Source organism: Bombina bombina, chromosome 9, assembly GCF_027579735.1.
Source record: "Bombina bombina isolate aBomBom1 chromosome 9, aBomBom1.pri, whole genome shotgun sequence".
NCBI lineage: Eukaryota > Metazoa > Chordata > Amphibia > Anura > Bombinatoridae > Bombina > Bombina bombina.
Genome location: NC_069507.1, coordinates 109,674,284 through 109,688,355, shown reverse-complemented (window position 1 = coordinate 109,688,355; position 14,072 = coordinate 109,674,284). Strand labels below are relative to the sequence as shown.

The 14,072-nt window shown below is 38.6% G+C and overlaps 1 protein-coding gene across 1 annotated transcript in view; it reads right to left on the bottom strand.

Moving 5' to 3' along the window:
- The window catches only part of LOC128640432 (protein FRA10AC1), a 96,248-nt gene that overhangs the window by 2,441 nt on the left and 79,735 nt on the right, over positions 1-14,072 (bottom strand). Inside the window, exons 4-6 of the mRNA XM_053692914.1 lie at positions 5,701-5,814; positions 3,612-3,654; positions 491-597 (exon numbers count right to left, since the gene is read on the bottom strand). Of these exons, the coding sequence (XP_053548889.1) occupies positions 491-597; positions 3,612-3,654; positions 5,701-5,814 (264 nt within the window). The remainder of the gene's footprint in view (positions 1-490; positions 598-3,611; positions 3,655-5,700; positions 5,815-14,072) is intronic.

The window sequence follows — 14,072 nt, the reverse complement described above, 5'->3', positions numbered from 1 at the left end:
CACTCCAGTTTGAAATCCAAATGGATACATAGCAAAATTATGAAAATGTGCCTTTACTAAAACCCCTAGTACTGACTGCGTTAAAGAGACAAGATACAAAAGAATAGTATGATGGGAATGTTATTTTTAAATCCATGATTGGCCCCTCATACAAGATCAAGGTGCCACGCTTGAAGCCTAGACAGATATACAAACAAATACAGAGATAGAAAAAGAATATATAAATTTGTACATGGCTCTTAATATTTATTTATTTATAAAATATTTTACCAGGAAGGATACATTGAGATTTCTCTCGTTTTCAAGTATGTCCTATCAGACCTACATCTTGAGTGTCATAATTTTCAGTTTTGACCAAGGTGCTATCAGTAAGTTCTTTACACTTTCAACATGTGATTGAGAATAGGTTAATTGACCTAGCAGCAAAACTATTTGAGTACTGCCCAAAAATATTGCTAAAAAAATAATTAAAACAAAATTGTACCGCTACCTTTTGTCTTCTTTGGAGAACGGGATTTTTTAGACTTTTTCCTTGAGGGTTCACCATACTCTTCTTGAGTTTTCCTTTTAAGGCTCTTTGGCTCGACTTCTCGTCTTCTGTAAAGAAAAAATAGCAGTCTTGTTTGCTATTTAAAATCAGTATAGAGTCACATTAGGCATTTTTAATATAGGAAATAAGGGCATAATCACAAAATGATGAAATAAATAAAACTTAACAAAGCCTAGACTACATTAATAGTATACCTAAAATTTGAATAAATACAGGAAACAAGAAAGAAATAAGAAACCTGGAGAACAGAAGTATCAAGAGTAGGGGTTGTCAACCATGTAATATCCAGGTAACCTAATATTAAAAATGAATGTTCTTAGCAACCTATATACTAAGGGAACGACAAAGGGAAATTCAACACCAAAATGATTTTGAGATGAGTGGAAATACAGAATAATCCCCAAATATTACTAAATAAGGTGTAATTCTCAATCGATAGTCAATGATTTTCTTGAAACCATAATATTTAGAATTGTCTACTTACAGTAGCTTACCTAACCAGCAAAAAAAAAATGAAGAAAAAATATATATAAATAAAATTACAATACTGCCCTAAAAACAAAGGCCACGTAAAAGTTGTTCTATAGATCTTGCAGAACCTTCATTCTAACTGATAAAATGCCACCACTAGTGTCTTAAAAACATCTGGGAGACCAATGATTCTACTTCTCAAATGTATAACTAATATGAGAAGCCATTTAAAGCTATACAAATGTAAAAGTTGTATTAACATGCTTTCAAGTGGAGAATACAACTGAGAATACAAGCCTTGTCTGAAATGGGATGCTGGATATTTCTGTATTACCTTCATTTTAAAAGCTTATTAATTAACGTAAAAAAAATCTATCTTTTTTTTGAGGGGGTGGGGATCTTCTGGAAGTAGTGACCTTACAAAATGTGTTATAATCATATTGTATGGTCTGAAATTGAATCTGCCCAAATGTTTTTGAATTATAAAAGCAGCTCCGGCCAAAATGCTGAAAATAAAGGTTTTCATAGAAAAGTATGCTTAAAGGGACATGAAACCCAACATTTATCTTTCATGATTTAGGTAGAACATACAATTTTAAACAAGTTCCCAATTTACTTCTATTATCATTTTTTTTAATTCTTTTGGTATTATCAATCGGTATATATATGCAGCCACCAATCCGCAGCTAGAACCTAGGTTCTTTGCTGCTCCTGAGCTTACCTAGATAAACCTTTCAGCAAAGGATAACAAGAGAAGGAAGGAAATTAAGTGATAGAAGTAAATTGTAAGGTTGTATAAAATTGTATGTTCTATCTAAATCATGAATGTCTAATTATGACTATACTGCCCCTTTAACTCCTCTTCCTTTAGAAATTATTGTGCCCACTTTATTCCCAAACAACACAAATGGCAAATTGTATATATTGACCTTGAAACTAGAATATGCTTCCAATTATGCAGCTATAAAGCTCGTCTTGTCATGCTTGTTCTTACCATAGCCCTAGCAGTCAGATTTAGCACGTTAAAAAGATTGCTTACTAATACACTGGATTAAAGGTAGATGAAACCCAAAATTATTCATTCATAATTCAGATAGAACGCACAATTTTACACAGCTTTCCACCTCTGTTGCCTAATTTTTATCCCTTCTCTTGGTAACCTTTGTTGAAAAAGTATACTTAGGTAGGCTCAGGAACAGCAATGCACTACTGGGAGCTAGCTGCTTATTGTTGGCAGCATATATAGGCTTCTTGTCATTGACTTATCTGATGTGTTCAGCTAGCTCCCAGTAGGGCACCAATGCTCCTTAAACAAAGGATACCAAATTAAAGAAGCAAATGCTGTATCTCAATCATGAAATAAAAATGTGGGGTTTTATGTCCCTTTAAGTGATGGCCCGCCTCTTTTAAATGAGTGGCTCTATGTCCATTTAACTGCCAGATGATGGTCACAAAGCGTCCGTTTTATTCCGATGTGGGTCTGAAAATAAATTTAGCATTTTGTTTGTTGGCTTTTTTTTATGCATTTCTAGTCATCATACTTCTCCCAGAAGTCTGAAGTCATACACATTTTGGAATAATCCCCCGTTATTGTTAAATTCTAAAGCGTTATAAGCAAACAGATGTGCAATAAGCACTGTTAAGGGGTTCAATACACTGTTAAAAGTTAGACAGACAGCAGCAATGTACTGCCCATCAAAAGCTGGACATGGACTGGTGAGCCAATCAAAAGCATCATGTGTGTAGTTGCCAATCATTGCTGACTTTAGCTATATGTAGGAGTTATAATGTGTTTCTCAACTCCAGTCCTTAAAGTGACATAATACACATATGCTTCAATAATAGAAGGGGATGCAGAATAACTGTAAAAAACTAACATAAAAATATCACCTGAAGTGATAGTTTACCTCAAAATTTCTTCAGCTCACAATAGTAAGTGCTCTGTGAACACAACCTTCAGCTACATGGTGAAAAAGAAAACTGCAGCCAATCAGCATCACACTTTGCTTTACTGTGGTCTCATGAGATTTCACTGAAGATTTTATAGTAAACTGAGGCGGGAAATAACATGATTATGCCTGCATATGCCATAAGCACACTCCCTTGCAAGTCCGGGGACTAGCATCCTGATTGGCTGCTTCCTTTTGTTTACATAGAGATGTTCAGATAATATTTTCTAGTCAGCTTTTTATTGCTATGCTACATCACTTTCAAATGCTTTAATATTTGGGTATCATGTTTCTTTAAGTACCCCTAATAGGCCAGATTTTTATGATATCTTAACTAGAACACAGGTGAAATAATCAGCTGATGGGTGAGAGCAGGTTAGTAACCATGGTTACTGATCAGCTGATTATTTTATCTGTTATCTAGTTAACATATAATGAAAATCTAGCCTGTTAGGGGGGTACTTGAAGACTGTTGTTGAAAAACAATAATATACATATATAGGCAAGCAATACTGCAATGATAAATACAACTGCAAACATTAAATTAAATACATTTTGTAATTGCAGCTTTATATGTCCCTATCAAAATATTAAATAATCTATCTCCAAAATGGAGAAACAATGCCATGGATCCTGCTTACCTGTGGTGAAAGTTCAGTTTGTACGAACATTCAGGACAGAGCCCTGTATAGAATAATACAAAAAGACCCAATTATAAAAGGTCAGAGAAATTAAACTAAAAAATACAACTTTTTTATATATAACTTTCCAGTTCAGAATCAGAACAAAGTACCGGTATTTATGGCTGTTGGAGGAAAAAAACACATTTGTTTGTGCTTTAGAAAGAAATCCATAACTTACAAGTGAGGTGCCCTTATCTTTGTTAGAAAAATATCTGAGTTTTACTGTCTTTGAGATATAATGGTAAACATTCTGAAACACTGCAATATTCTAAAGAAGAAAAAAAGGATATTTAGACACTAATTTGATGCATTCAAAGAAAATATTAGTCTATAAATAACATGTAGATGTATTTTTTAAAGTTCCATTAGTTATTTAATAAGTGACAAATTAGGTGTAAAGTTTTAATGTCTATAAAACAATGGGAGCTGCCATGTTGTAACTTAAGTACATTTTTCTGCTGTGGCCAATTAGAGACAGTTATAAATAGGTTACTAGTGCAGCCTAAAGCTGTGCAGAATAAAACAGTGTTCTGCACTTCCATTTCTTACAGGAACTGACATGCTCATAATTTTAGAATGGAATTACAGGAGAAGAGGACAACATAAATAATGAAAGTATATTGCAGAGTTATTATTTTATATTACCATCTCAAAGTGTTTAATGTTCCTTTAAAGGGAGATTGTAATTTAAATGTTTAATTACATGCAGCAAAAAAACTTGGCAGAACGTTTATTATATATTTCCCTTCTTTTCCTGTAATTTAACTCCAAAAACTAATAGATTTCACCTTGCCCATGTCTCCCTGTTTTATATATTATTTGTGTTGTTTTATAAATATTTTACAACAAATCATCTTTGCTAAAAATGTAATAATGTTTTAGGTATTTGATTTCCAAGGTGACTAATATTTATTTAGCTGCCATGGTAATTTTTATGCTTTATACAGATGAAAAATCAATATTAAGAGTTCAACTGTAACTATTATTGCTGCCATTTTCACCAGGTACCTGCACCTAACAGACACATTATCTTGAGGCTCTTATTATTTAAAGCACCACAAATACACAATAACAAGGCAATGCATTAGCACTTACTCTGAATTCCAAACGAGCAGCAGATTTATTTTCTAAAAAATTCAAAATTTCAAAATTTTGTTTACACTTCCTACCTCCTGTATCATGTGACAGCCATCAGCCAATCACAATGAATATACACTGTGAACTTACATGCTCAGTATGAGCTGGTGCAACAGAAAGTGTGAATATAAAAAGACTGCGTACAGTTTGATCATGGAAGCAAATTGAAAATGTATTTAAAATTGCATACTCCATCTGAATCATGAAACTTTAAGTTTTATTTTAGTGGCCCTTTAAGTTGACCAACATTTATCCTCTCGTGCTGGAACCAGTCCATATTTTAAAGGGATATCACACTAAATATATATATTATACATTTAATAGAAGACTATGTTTACAATTTTTTTTTTTTTAAGAACATTAACCCCTTCAAGCCGTTAGAATGTTCCATGCTGTCCTTACAGTGCTGTTAGAACAGCATGGAATGTCCTACCTTATATGGCGTCCTACGGCTTCCCCCTTTGACGAAGGCAAGGATCAGCCTGGGGGGCAAGCTTGGCAGCATAGGCAGTCCCCCATTATCCGATATTGGCCTTGAAATCACGGTTTTCATCGACAATCACATGATTTCATTTTTACTAATAGTGTTTACATGGGAACTTTATTTTGATGTGAACACTATTGTACCGCCACAAAGGGGTTAATATCTATTTTTCAAAAAGCCAAACTGTAATACTTTTTAAAATGCCCTCTTTCAGATGCAACAAAGTAAAACAACCAGGTGGATGAATTAGTGGCTCAGACACACGGATTTTCTCAGGCTGAGATATACTACAAATCTGGTATGAGAATAAATGTAGGAAAACAAAAAAAAAAATTTTTTCAATGCATCTTGCTGTGGGTATTAGAGATGAATAAAACTAAACTTTCAGCCAAAGTAATACATTGTTTCACTGTGTTTATAACTTACTTAATTTTACAAGAGCATTTTTCTTTTCCCCATGTTCAACGTAGCCAAAGTTTACTTCCCAACTCTTCAGCCCTTCCTTTTCGTCACATCGCTTGTTCCCACAGGAAAACTGGCCTAAAAAACAATAAAACACATTAAAAAAAAGCTTAGAATTCCATATGCTGGTACGGGTGGAATCATAACAATTAGTCAAACAAAGGCTTTAGTCTATTTTCTATAACCATGTTCAAAACAATAAATGCAATAAGCAGTAAATATAATATGAAAAAACTGCTATCAACCTTAAAGGGACACAAAACCCACATTGTTCTTTCATGATTCAGATAGAGCATACATTTGTAAACATCTTTTCAATTTACTTCTATTTTCAATTGTGCTTCATTCTTTTGGTATCCTATCTTGAAGGAACAGCAATGCACTACTGTGAAATAGCTGAACACATTGGTAAGCCAATCACAAGAGGCATATATGTGCAACTTCCAATCAGCAGCTAGCGTCCAGCTCCTGAGTCTATCTAGGTGTACTTTTCAAACAAAGAATAACAATAGAACAAAGCAAATTAGATTAAAAAACAGAATTTATGCTTACCTGATAAATTACTTTCTCCAACGGTGTGTCCGGTCCACGGCGTCATCCATAACTTGTGGGAATATTCTCTTCCCCAACAGGAAATGGCAAAGAGCACAGCAAAAGCTGTCCATATAGTCCCTCCTAGGCTCCGCCCACCCCAGTCATTCGACCGACGGACAGGAGAAAAAAACAGGAGAAACTATAGGGTACCGTGGTGACTGTAGTTAAAGAAAGAAATTCATCAAACCTGATTAAAAAACCAGGGCGGGCCGTGGACCGGACACACCGTTGGAGAAAGTAATTTATCAGGTAAGCATAAATTCTGTTTTCTCCAACATTGGTGTGTCCGGTCCACGGCGTCATCCATAACTTGTGGGAACCAATACCAAAGCTTTAGGACACGGATGAAGGGAGGGAGCCAATCAGGTTACCTAAACGGAAGGCACCACGGCTTGCAAAACCTTTCTCCCAAAAATAGCCTCCGAAGAAGCAAAAGTATCAAATTTGTAGAATTTGGCAAAAGTGTGCAAGGAAGACCAAGTCGCTGCCTTACATATCTGATCAACAGAAGCCTCGTTCTTGAAGGCCTATGTGGAAGCCACAGCCCTAGTAGAGTGAGCTGTGATTCGTTCGGGAGGCTGCCGTCCGGCAGTCTCGTAAGCCAATCGGATGATGCTTTTCAGTCAAAAGGAAAGAGAGGTAGCAGTAGCTTTTTTGACCTCTCCTCTTGCCAGAATAAACGACAAATAGAGAAGACGTTTGTCTGAAAACCTTTGTTGCTTCTAAATAGAACTTTAAAGCACGTACTACATCTAAATTATGTAACAAACGTTCCTTCTTTGAAACTGGATTCGGACACAAAGAAGGCACAACTATTTCCTGGTTAATATTTTTGTTGGAAACAACCTTTGGAAGGAAACCAGGTTTAGTACGCAAAACAACCTTATCTGAATGGAACACCAGATAGGGCGGATTACACTGCAGAGCAGATAACTCAGAAACTCTTCTAGCAGAAGAAATAGCAACCAAAAACAGAACTTTCCAAGATAACATCTTGATATCTATGGAATGTAGAGGTTCAAACGGAACCCCTTGAAGAACTGAAAGAACTAAATTCAGACTCCAGGGAGGAGTCAAAGGTCTGTAAACAGGCTTGATCCTGACCAAAGCCTGAACAAAAGCTTGAACATCTGGCACAGTTGCCAGTCGTTTGTGTAACAAGACAGATAAAGCAGAAATCTGTCCTTTTAGAGAACTCGCTGATAATCCCTTATCCAAACCTTCTTGGAGAAAGGAAAGGATCCTAGGAATTTAAATCTTACTCCATGAGAATCCCTTGGATTCACACCAACAGATATATCTTTTCCATATTTTATGGTAAATTTTTCTAGTTACAGGTTTTCTGGCTTGAACCAGAGTATCTATCACAGAATCCGAAAACCCACGCTTAAATAAAATCAAGCGTTCAATTTCCAAGTCGTCAGCTGGAAAGAAACTAGATTCAGATGTTCGAATGGACCCTGTACTAGAAGATCCTGTCTCAATGGTAGCTTCCATGGTGGAGCTGATGACATATTCACCAGGTCTGCATACCAGGTCCTGCGTGGCCACGTAGGAGCTATCAAAATCACAGAGGCCCTCTCCTGTTTGATCCTGGCTACCAGCCTGGGAACGAGAGGAAACGGTTGAAACACATAAGCTAGGTTGAAGGTCCAAGGCGCTACTAATGCATCCACTAGAGTCGCCTTGGGATCCCTGGATCTGGACCCGTAGTAAGGAACCTTGAAGTTCTGACGAGACGCCACTAGATCCATGTCTGGAATGCCCCATAATTGGGTCAACTGGGCAAATATCTCCGGGTGGAGTTCCCACTCCCCCGGATGGAATGTCTGACGACTCAGATAATCCGCCTCCCAGTTTTCCACTCCTGGGATGTGGATCGCAGATAGGTGGCAGGAGTGATCCTCCGCCCATTTTATGATTTTGGTCACTTCTCTCATCGCCAGGGAACTCCTTGTTCCCCCCTGATGGTTGATGTAAGCAACAGTCGTCATGTTGTCTGATTGGAATCTTATGAATCTGGCCTTTGCTAGTTGAGGCCAAGCCCTGAGAGTATTGAATATCGCTCTCAGTTCCAGAATGTTTATCGGGAGAAGAGACTCTTCCCGAGACCATAGACCCTGAGCTTTCAGGGAGTCCCAGACCGCGCCCCAGCCTAAAAGACTGGCGTCGGTCGTGACAATGACCCACTCTGGTCTGCGGAAGCTCATTCCCTGGGACAGGTGATCCTGGGTTAGCCACCAACGGAGTGAATCTCTGGTCTTCTGATCTACTTGAATCATTGGAGACAAGTCTGTAAAGTCCCCATTCCACTGTTTCAGCATGCACAGTTGTAATGGTCTTAGATGAATTTGCGCAAAAGGAACTATGTCCATTGCTGCAACCATCAACCCTACTACTTCCATGCACTGAGCTATGGAAGGACGTGGAACAGAGTGAAGAACTTGACAAGCGTTTAGAAGTTTTGACTTTCTGACATCTGTCAGGAAAATCCTCATTTCTAAAGAATCTATTATTGTCCCCAAGAAAGGAACTCTTGTCGACGGAGACAGGGAACTTTTTCTATGTTCACCTTCCACCCGTGAGATCTGAGAAAGGCCAGAACGATGTCTGTGTGAGCCTTTGCCTTTGACAGAGACGACGCTTGTATCAGAATGTCGTCCAAATAAGGTGCCACTGCAATGCCCCTTGGTCTTAGAACTGCTAGAAGGGACCCGAGTACCTTTTCAGAAAGGCGAACCTTAGGAACTGATGATGATCTTTGTGGATAGGAATATGTAGATACGCATCCTTTAGATCCACGATAGTCATAAATTGACCCTCCTGGATTGTAGGTAAAATCGTTCGAATAGTTTCCATTTTGAACGAAATTTGTTTAGAATCTTTAAATCCAGAATTGGTCTGAAGGTTCCCTCTTTTTTGGGAACTACAAACAGATTTGAGTAAACCCCCAGTCCTTGTTCCACAGTTGGAACTGGGTGTATCACTCCCATTTTTAACAGGTCTTCTACACAATGTAAGAATGCCTGTCTCTTTATTTGTTTTGAAGATAAGTGAGACATGTGGAACCTTCCCCTTGGGGGTAGTTCCTTGAATTCCAGAAGATAACCCTGAGAAACTATTTCTAGTGCCCAGGGATCCTGAATATCTCTTGCCCAAGCCTGAGCAAAGAGAGAGAGTCTGCCCCGTACTAGATCCGGTCCCGGATCGGGGGCTACTCCTTCATGATGTCTTGGTAGCAGCAGCAGGCTTCTTGGCCTGCTTACCCTTGTTCCAGCCTTGCATCGGTTTCCAAGCTGGTTTGGTTTGTGAAGCATTACCCTCTTGTCTAGAGGCTGCAGAGTTGGAGGCCGGTCCGTTCCTGAAATTGCGAAAGGAACGAAAATTAGACTTATTCTTGGCCTTGAAAGGCCTATCTTGTGGGAGGGCATGGCCCTTACCCCCAGTGATGTCTGAGATAATCTCTTTCAATTCTGGCCCAAAAAGGGTTTTGCCCTTGAAAGGGATATTAAGCAATTTTGTCTTGGAAGATACATCCGCTGACCAAGACTTTAGCCAGAGTGCTCTGCGCGCCACAATTGCAAACCCTGAATTTTTCGCCGCTAATCTAGCTAACTACAAAGCGGCATCTAAAATAAAGGAATTAGCTAACTTAAGTGCGTGAATTCTGTCCATAACCTCCTCATACGGAGTCTCTCTGAGCGACTTTTCTAGTTCCTCGAACCAGAACCACGCTGCTGTAGTGACAGGAATAATGCACGAAATAGGTTGCAGGAGGTAACCTTGCTGTACAAAAATCTTTTTAAGCAAACCCTCCAATTTTTTATCCATAGGATCTTTGAAAGCACAATTATCCTCGATAGGAATAGTAGTGCGCTTGGCTAGTGTAGAAACTGCCCCCTCGACCTTAGGGACTGTCTGCCATAAGTCCTTTCTGGGGTCGACCATAGGAAATAATTTCTTAAATACAGGAGGGGGGACAAAGGGTATACCGGGCTTTTCCCACTCCTTATTCACTATGTCCGCCACCCGCTTGGGTATAGGAAAAGCGTCGGGGTGCACCGGAACCTCTAGGAACTTGTCCATCTTGCACAATTTTTCTGGAATGACCAGGTTGTCACAATCATCCAAAGTAGATAGCACCTCCTTAAGCAGTGCGCGGAGATGCTCTAATTTAAATTTAAATGTCACAACATCAGGTTCTGCCTGTTGAGAAATTCTACCTGAATCAGAAATTTCCCCATCTGACAAAACCTCCCTCATGGCCACTTCAGATTGGTGTGAGGGTATGACAGAGTAATTATCATCAGCGCCCTCCTGCTCTACAGTGTTTAAAACAGAGCAATCGCGCTTTCTCTGAAATGCAGGCATTTTGGATAAAATATTTGCTATGGAGTTATCCATTACTGCCGTCAATTGTTGCATAGTAACAAGCATTGGCGCGCTAGAAGTACTAGGGGTCGCCTGCGCGGGCATAACTGGTATAGACACAGAAGGAGATGATGTAGAACTATGTCTACTCCCTTCATCTGATGAATCATCTTGGGCAACATTACTATCTGTGGCAGTACTGTCCTTACTTTGTTTGGACGCTATGGCACAATTATCACACAATTTTGAAGGGGGAGACACATTGGCTTCCATACATACAGAACATAGTTTATCTGAAGGCACAGACATGTTAAACAGGCTTAAACTTGTCAATAAAGTACAAAAACCGTTTTAAAATAAAACCGTTACTGTCTCTTTAAATTTTAAATAGGGCACACTTTTTTACTGAATATGTGAAAAACTATGAAGGAATTGTTCAATCTTTACCAAATGAAGCCTTCTAGGGACCTTTTCAACTACTTCCAGACCCATACACATGCAGCTGCATGTCCTGCTATCAAAAGTAACTGCGCAGTAATGGCGCGAAAATGAGGCTCTGCCTACTACAAAGAAGGCCCTTCCTGACTGGGAAGGTGTCTAAGCCAGTGCCTGCCGTGAAAATAACGTTCCCCAAAGTTATAAAGTGTGAATTTTAACCTCAAGCTGTATAAAATGCCCAAATAAAGCAATCGATCTAGCCCATAAAAGTGTCTACCAGTTTTATAGCCCATATTAAGCCCTTTATTCTGTTGGAGACTAAGAAAATGGCTTACCGGTCCCCATGAGGGGAAAAAAGACAGCCTTCCAGCATTACACAGTCTTGTTAGAAATATGGCTAGTCTTACCTTAAGCAGAAAAGTCTGCCAACTGTTTCCCCCAACTGAAGTTATCTCATCTCAACAGTCCTATGTGGAAACAGCAAACGATTTTAGTTACTGCTGCTAAAATCATATTCCTCTCACAAACAGAACTCTTCATCTTTTTCTGTTTCAGAGTAAATAGTACATACCAGCACTATTTTAAAATAACATACTCTTGATAGTAGAATAAAAAACTACAACTAAACACCACATACTCTTCACCATCTCCGTGGAGATGCTGCCTGTGCAACGGCAAAGAGAATGACTGGGGTGGGCGGAGCCTAGGAGGGACTATATGGACAGCTTTTGCTGTGCTCTTTGCCATTTCCTGTTGGGGAAGAGAATATTCCCACAAGTTATGGATGACGCCGTGGACCGGACACACCAATGTTGGAGAAAAGTACATTTGAAAGTTGTTTAAAATCGTATGCTCTCACTCACAAAATACATTTTTTATGCTTTATGTCACTATTAAAAGGGACATGAAAACAAAATTTTTTTCATAAACCAGGTAGAGTAGTACATTTTATGCAACTTTTCAATTTATTTCTATTATCTAATTTGTTTTGTTCTCTTATATATCCTTAGTTGAAAAGTATAGCTAGGTAATCTCAGAAGCTGCTGATTGGTGGCTGCACATATATCCAGTCATTGGCTTTCAGATAGCTCCCAGTATTGCATTACTGTTCCTTCAACAAAAGATACCAAGAGAATAAAACAAATTAGATAATATGGGGCATATTTATCAAGCTCCGTATGGAGCTTGATGACCCGTGTTTCCGGTGAGCCTTCAGGCTTACCGGAAACAGAAGTTATGAAGCAGCGGTCAAAAGACCGCTGCTTCATAACCTGTCAGCCTGCTCTGAGGCGGCGGACAGAAATCAACCCGATCGAATACAATCGGGTTGAATGACACCCCCTGAATCTGCAGGGGCGGCATTGCACCAGCAGTTCACAAGAACTGCTGGTGCAATGATAAATGACGACAGCGTATGCTGTCGGCATTTATTGATGTGCAGCGGACATGATTCGCTATATCGGATCATGTCTGCTCGCACTATAATAAATAGGCCCCTATAAGTCAATTGGAAAGTTGTTTAAAATGGCATAATCTATCTGAATCGTGAAAGAAAAAAATTGGGTTTTTATGTTCCTGTTTATTCCAAGAAAATTGTTTGTGACCAGAGGTCACAATTTAAGGTTGGAGGAAAGGAGATTTAATCTCCTGCAACGGAAACGTTTTTTTCACTGGAAGAGCAATAACATTTTGGAACTCATTACCAAAGGAGGTAGTGAATGCCAATACCCTAGATACATTTAAAAATTATTTGGATACATTTCTGTCTATAAACAAAATTCATGGATATGATTGCTAGTATTAAATGGGTCACCTTTTAGTGGGATTATTTAAGCTTAACTGGAGCTTTTTGTATATATTTTAAATTTGTATAGGTTGAACTCGATGGACTTCGGTCTTTTTTCAACCTCATCTACTATGTTACTATGTTTAATTTGCTTTACAACATGGTTATCTTTTATTGAAGTAAAACTTCAAGGTCCCTCTGTTTTGTACTGTACAGCATTACCACCTATTTAAACTACTACATCAAAGTATAATATTCAATATCTATTTCCTATTTCATGATAATTTGTATGCCAATAAAGCAACTTACAAATGTATTTGCTATAGTTAAAGGGACAGTCAACACAAAATCTGTTATTGTTTAAAAAAGATAGATAATGCCTTTACTACCCATTCCCCAGCTTTGGACAACCAACATTGTTTTATTAATATACTTTATAACCTTTAAACCTCTAAATTTCTGCCGGTTTCTAAGCCCCTATAGACAGCCTCTTATCACAAGCTTTTTTTATTGGCTTTTCACAACAGGGGAGTGCTAGTTCATGTAAACCACATAGATAACATTGTGCTCACTCCCATAGGTTGTGGCACACACTGCACTAATTGGCTTAGACGCAAGTCATGTGATCAGTGGGCTGTCAGAAGAGGCTTAAATACAAGGTAATCACAGAAGTAAAAAGTTTATTAATATAACCGTGGTGGCTGTGCAAAACTGGGGAATAAGAAATAACATAATTTATGCTTACCTGATAAATTCCTTTCTTCTGTTGTGTGATCAGTCCACGGGTCATCATTACTTCTGGGATATAACTCCTCCCCAACAGGAAATGCAAGAGGATTCACCCAGCAGAGCTGCATATAGCTCCTCCCCTCTACGTCAGTCCCAGTCATTCGACCAAGAATCAACGAGAAAGGAGTAACCAAGGGTGAAGTGGTGACTGGAGTATAATTTAAAAGATATTTACCTGCCTTAAAACAGGGCGGGCCGTGGACTGATCACACAACAGAAGAAAGGAATTTATCAGGTAAGCATAAATTATGTTTTCTTCTGTTATGTGTGATCAGTCCACGGGTCATCATTACTTCTGGGATACCAATACCAAAGCAAAAGTACACGGATGACGGGAGGGATAGGCAGGCTCATTATA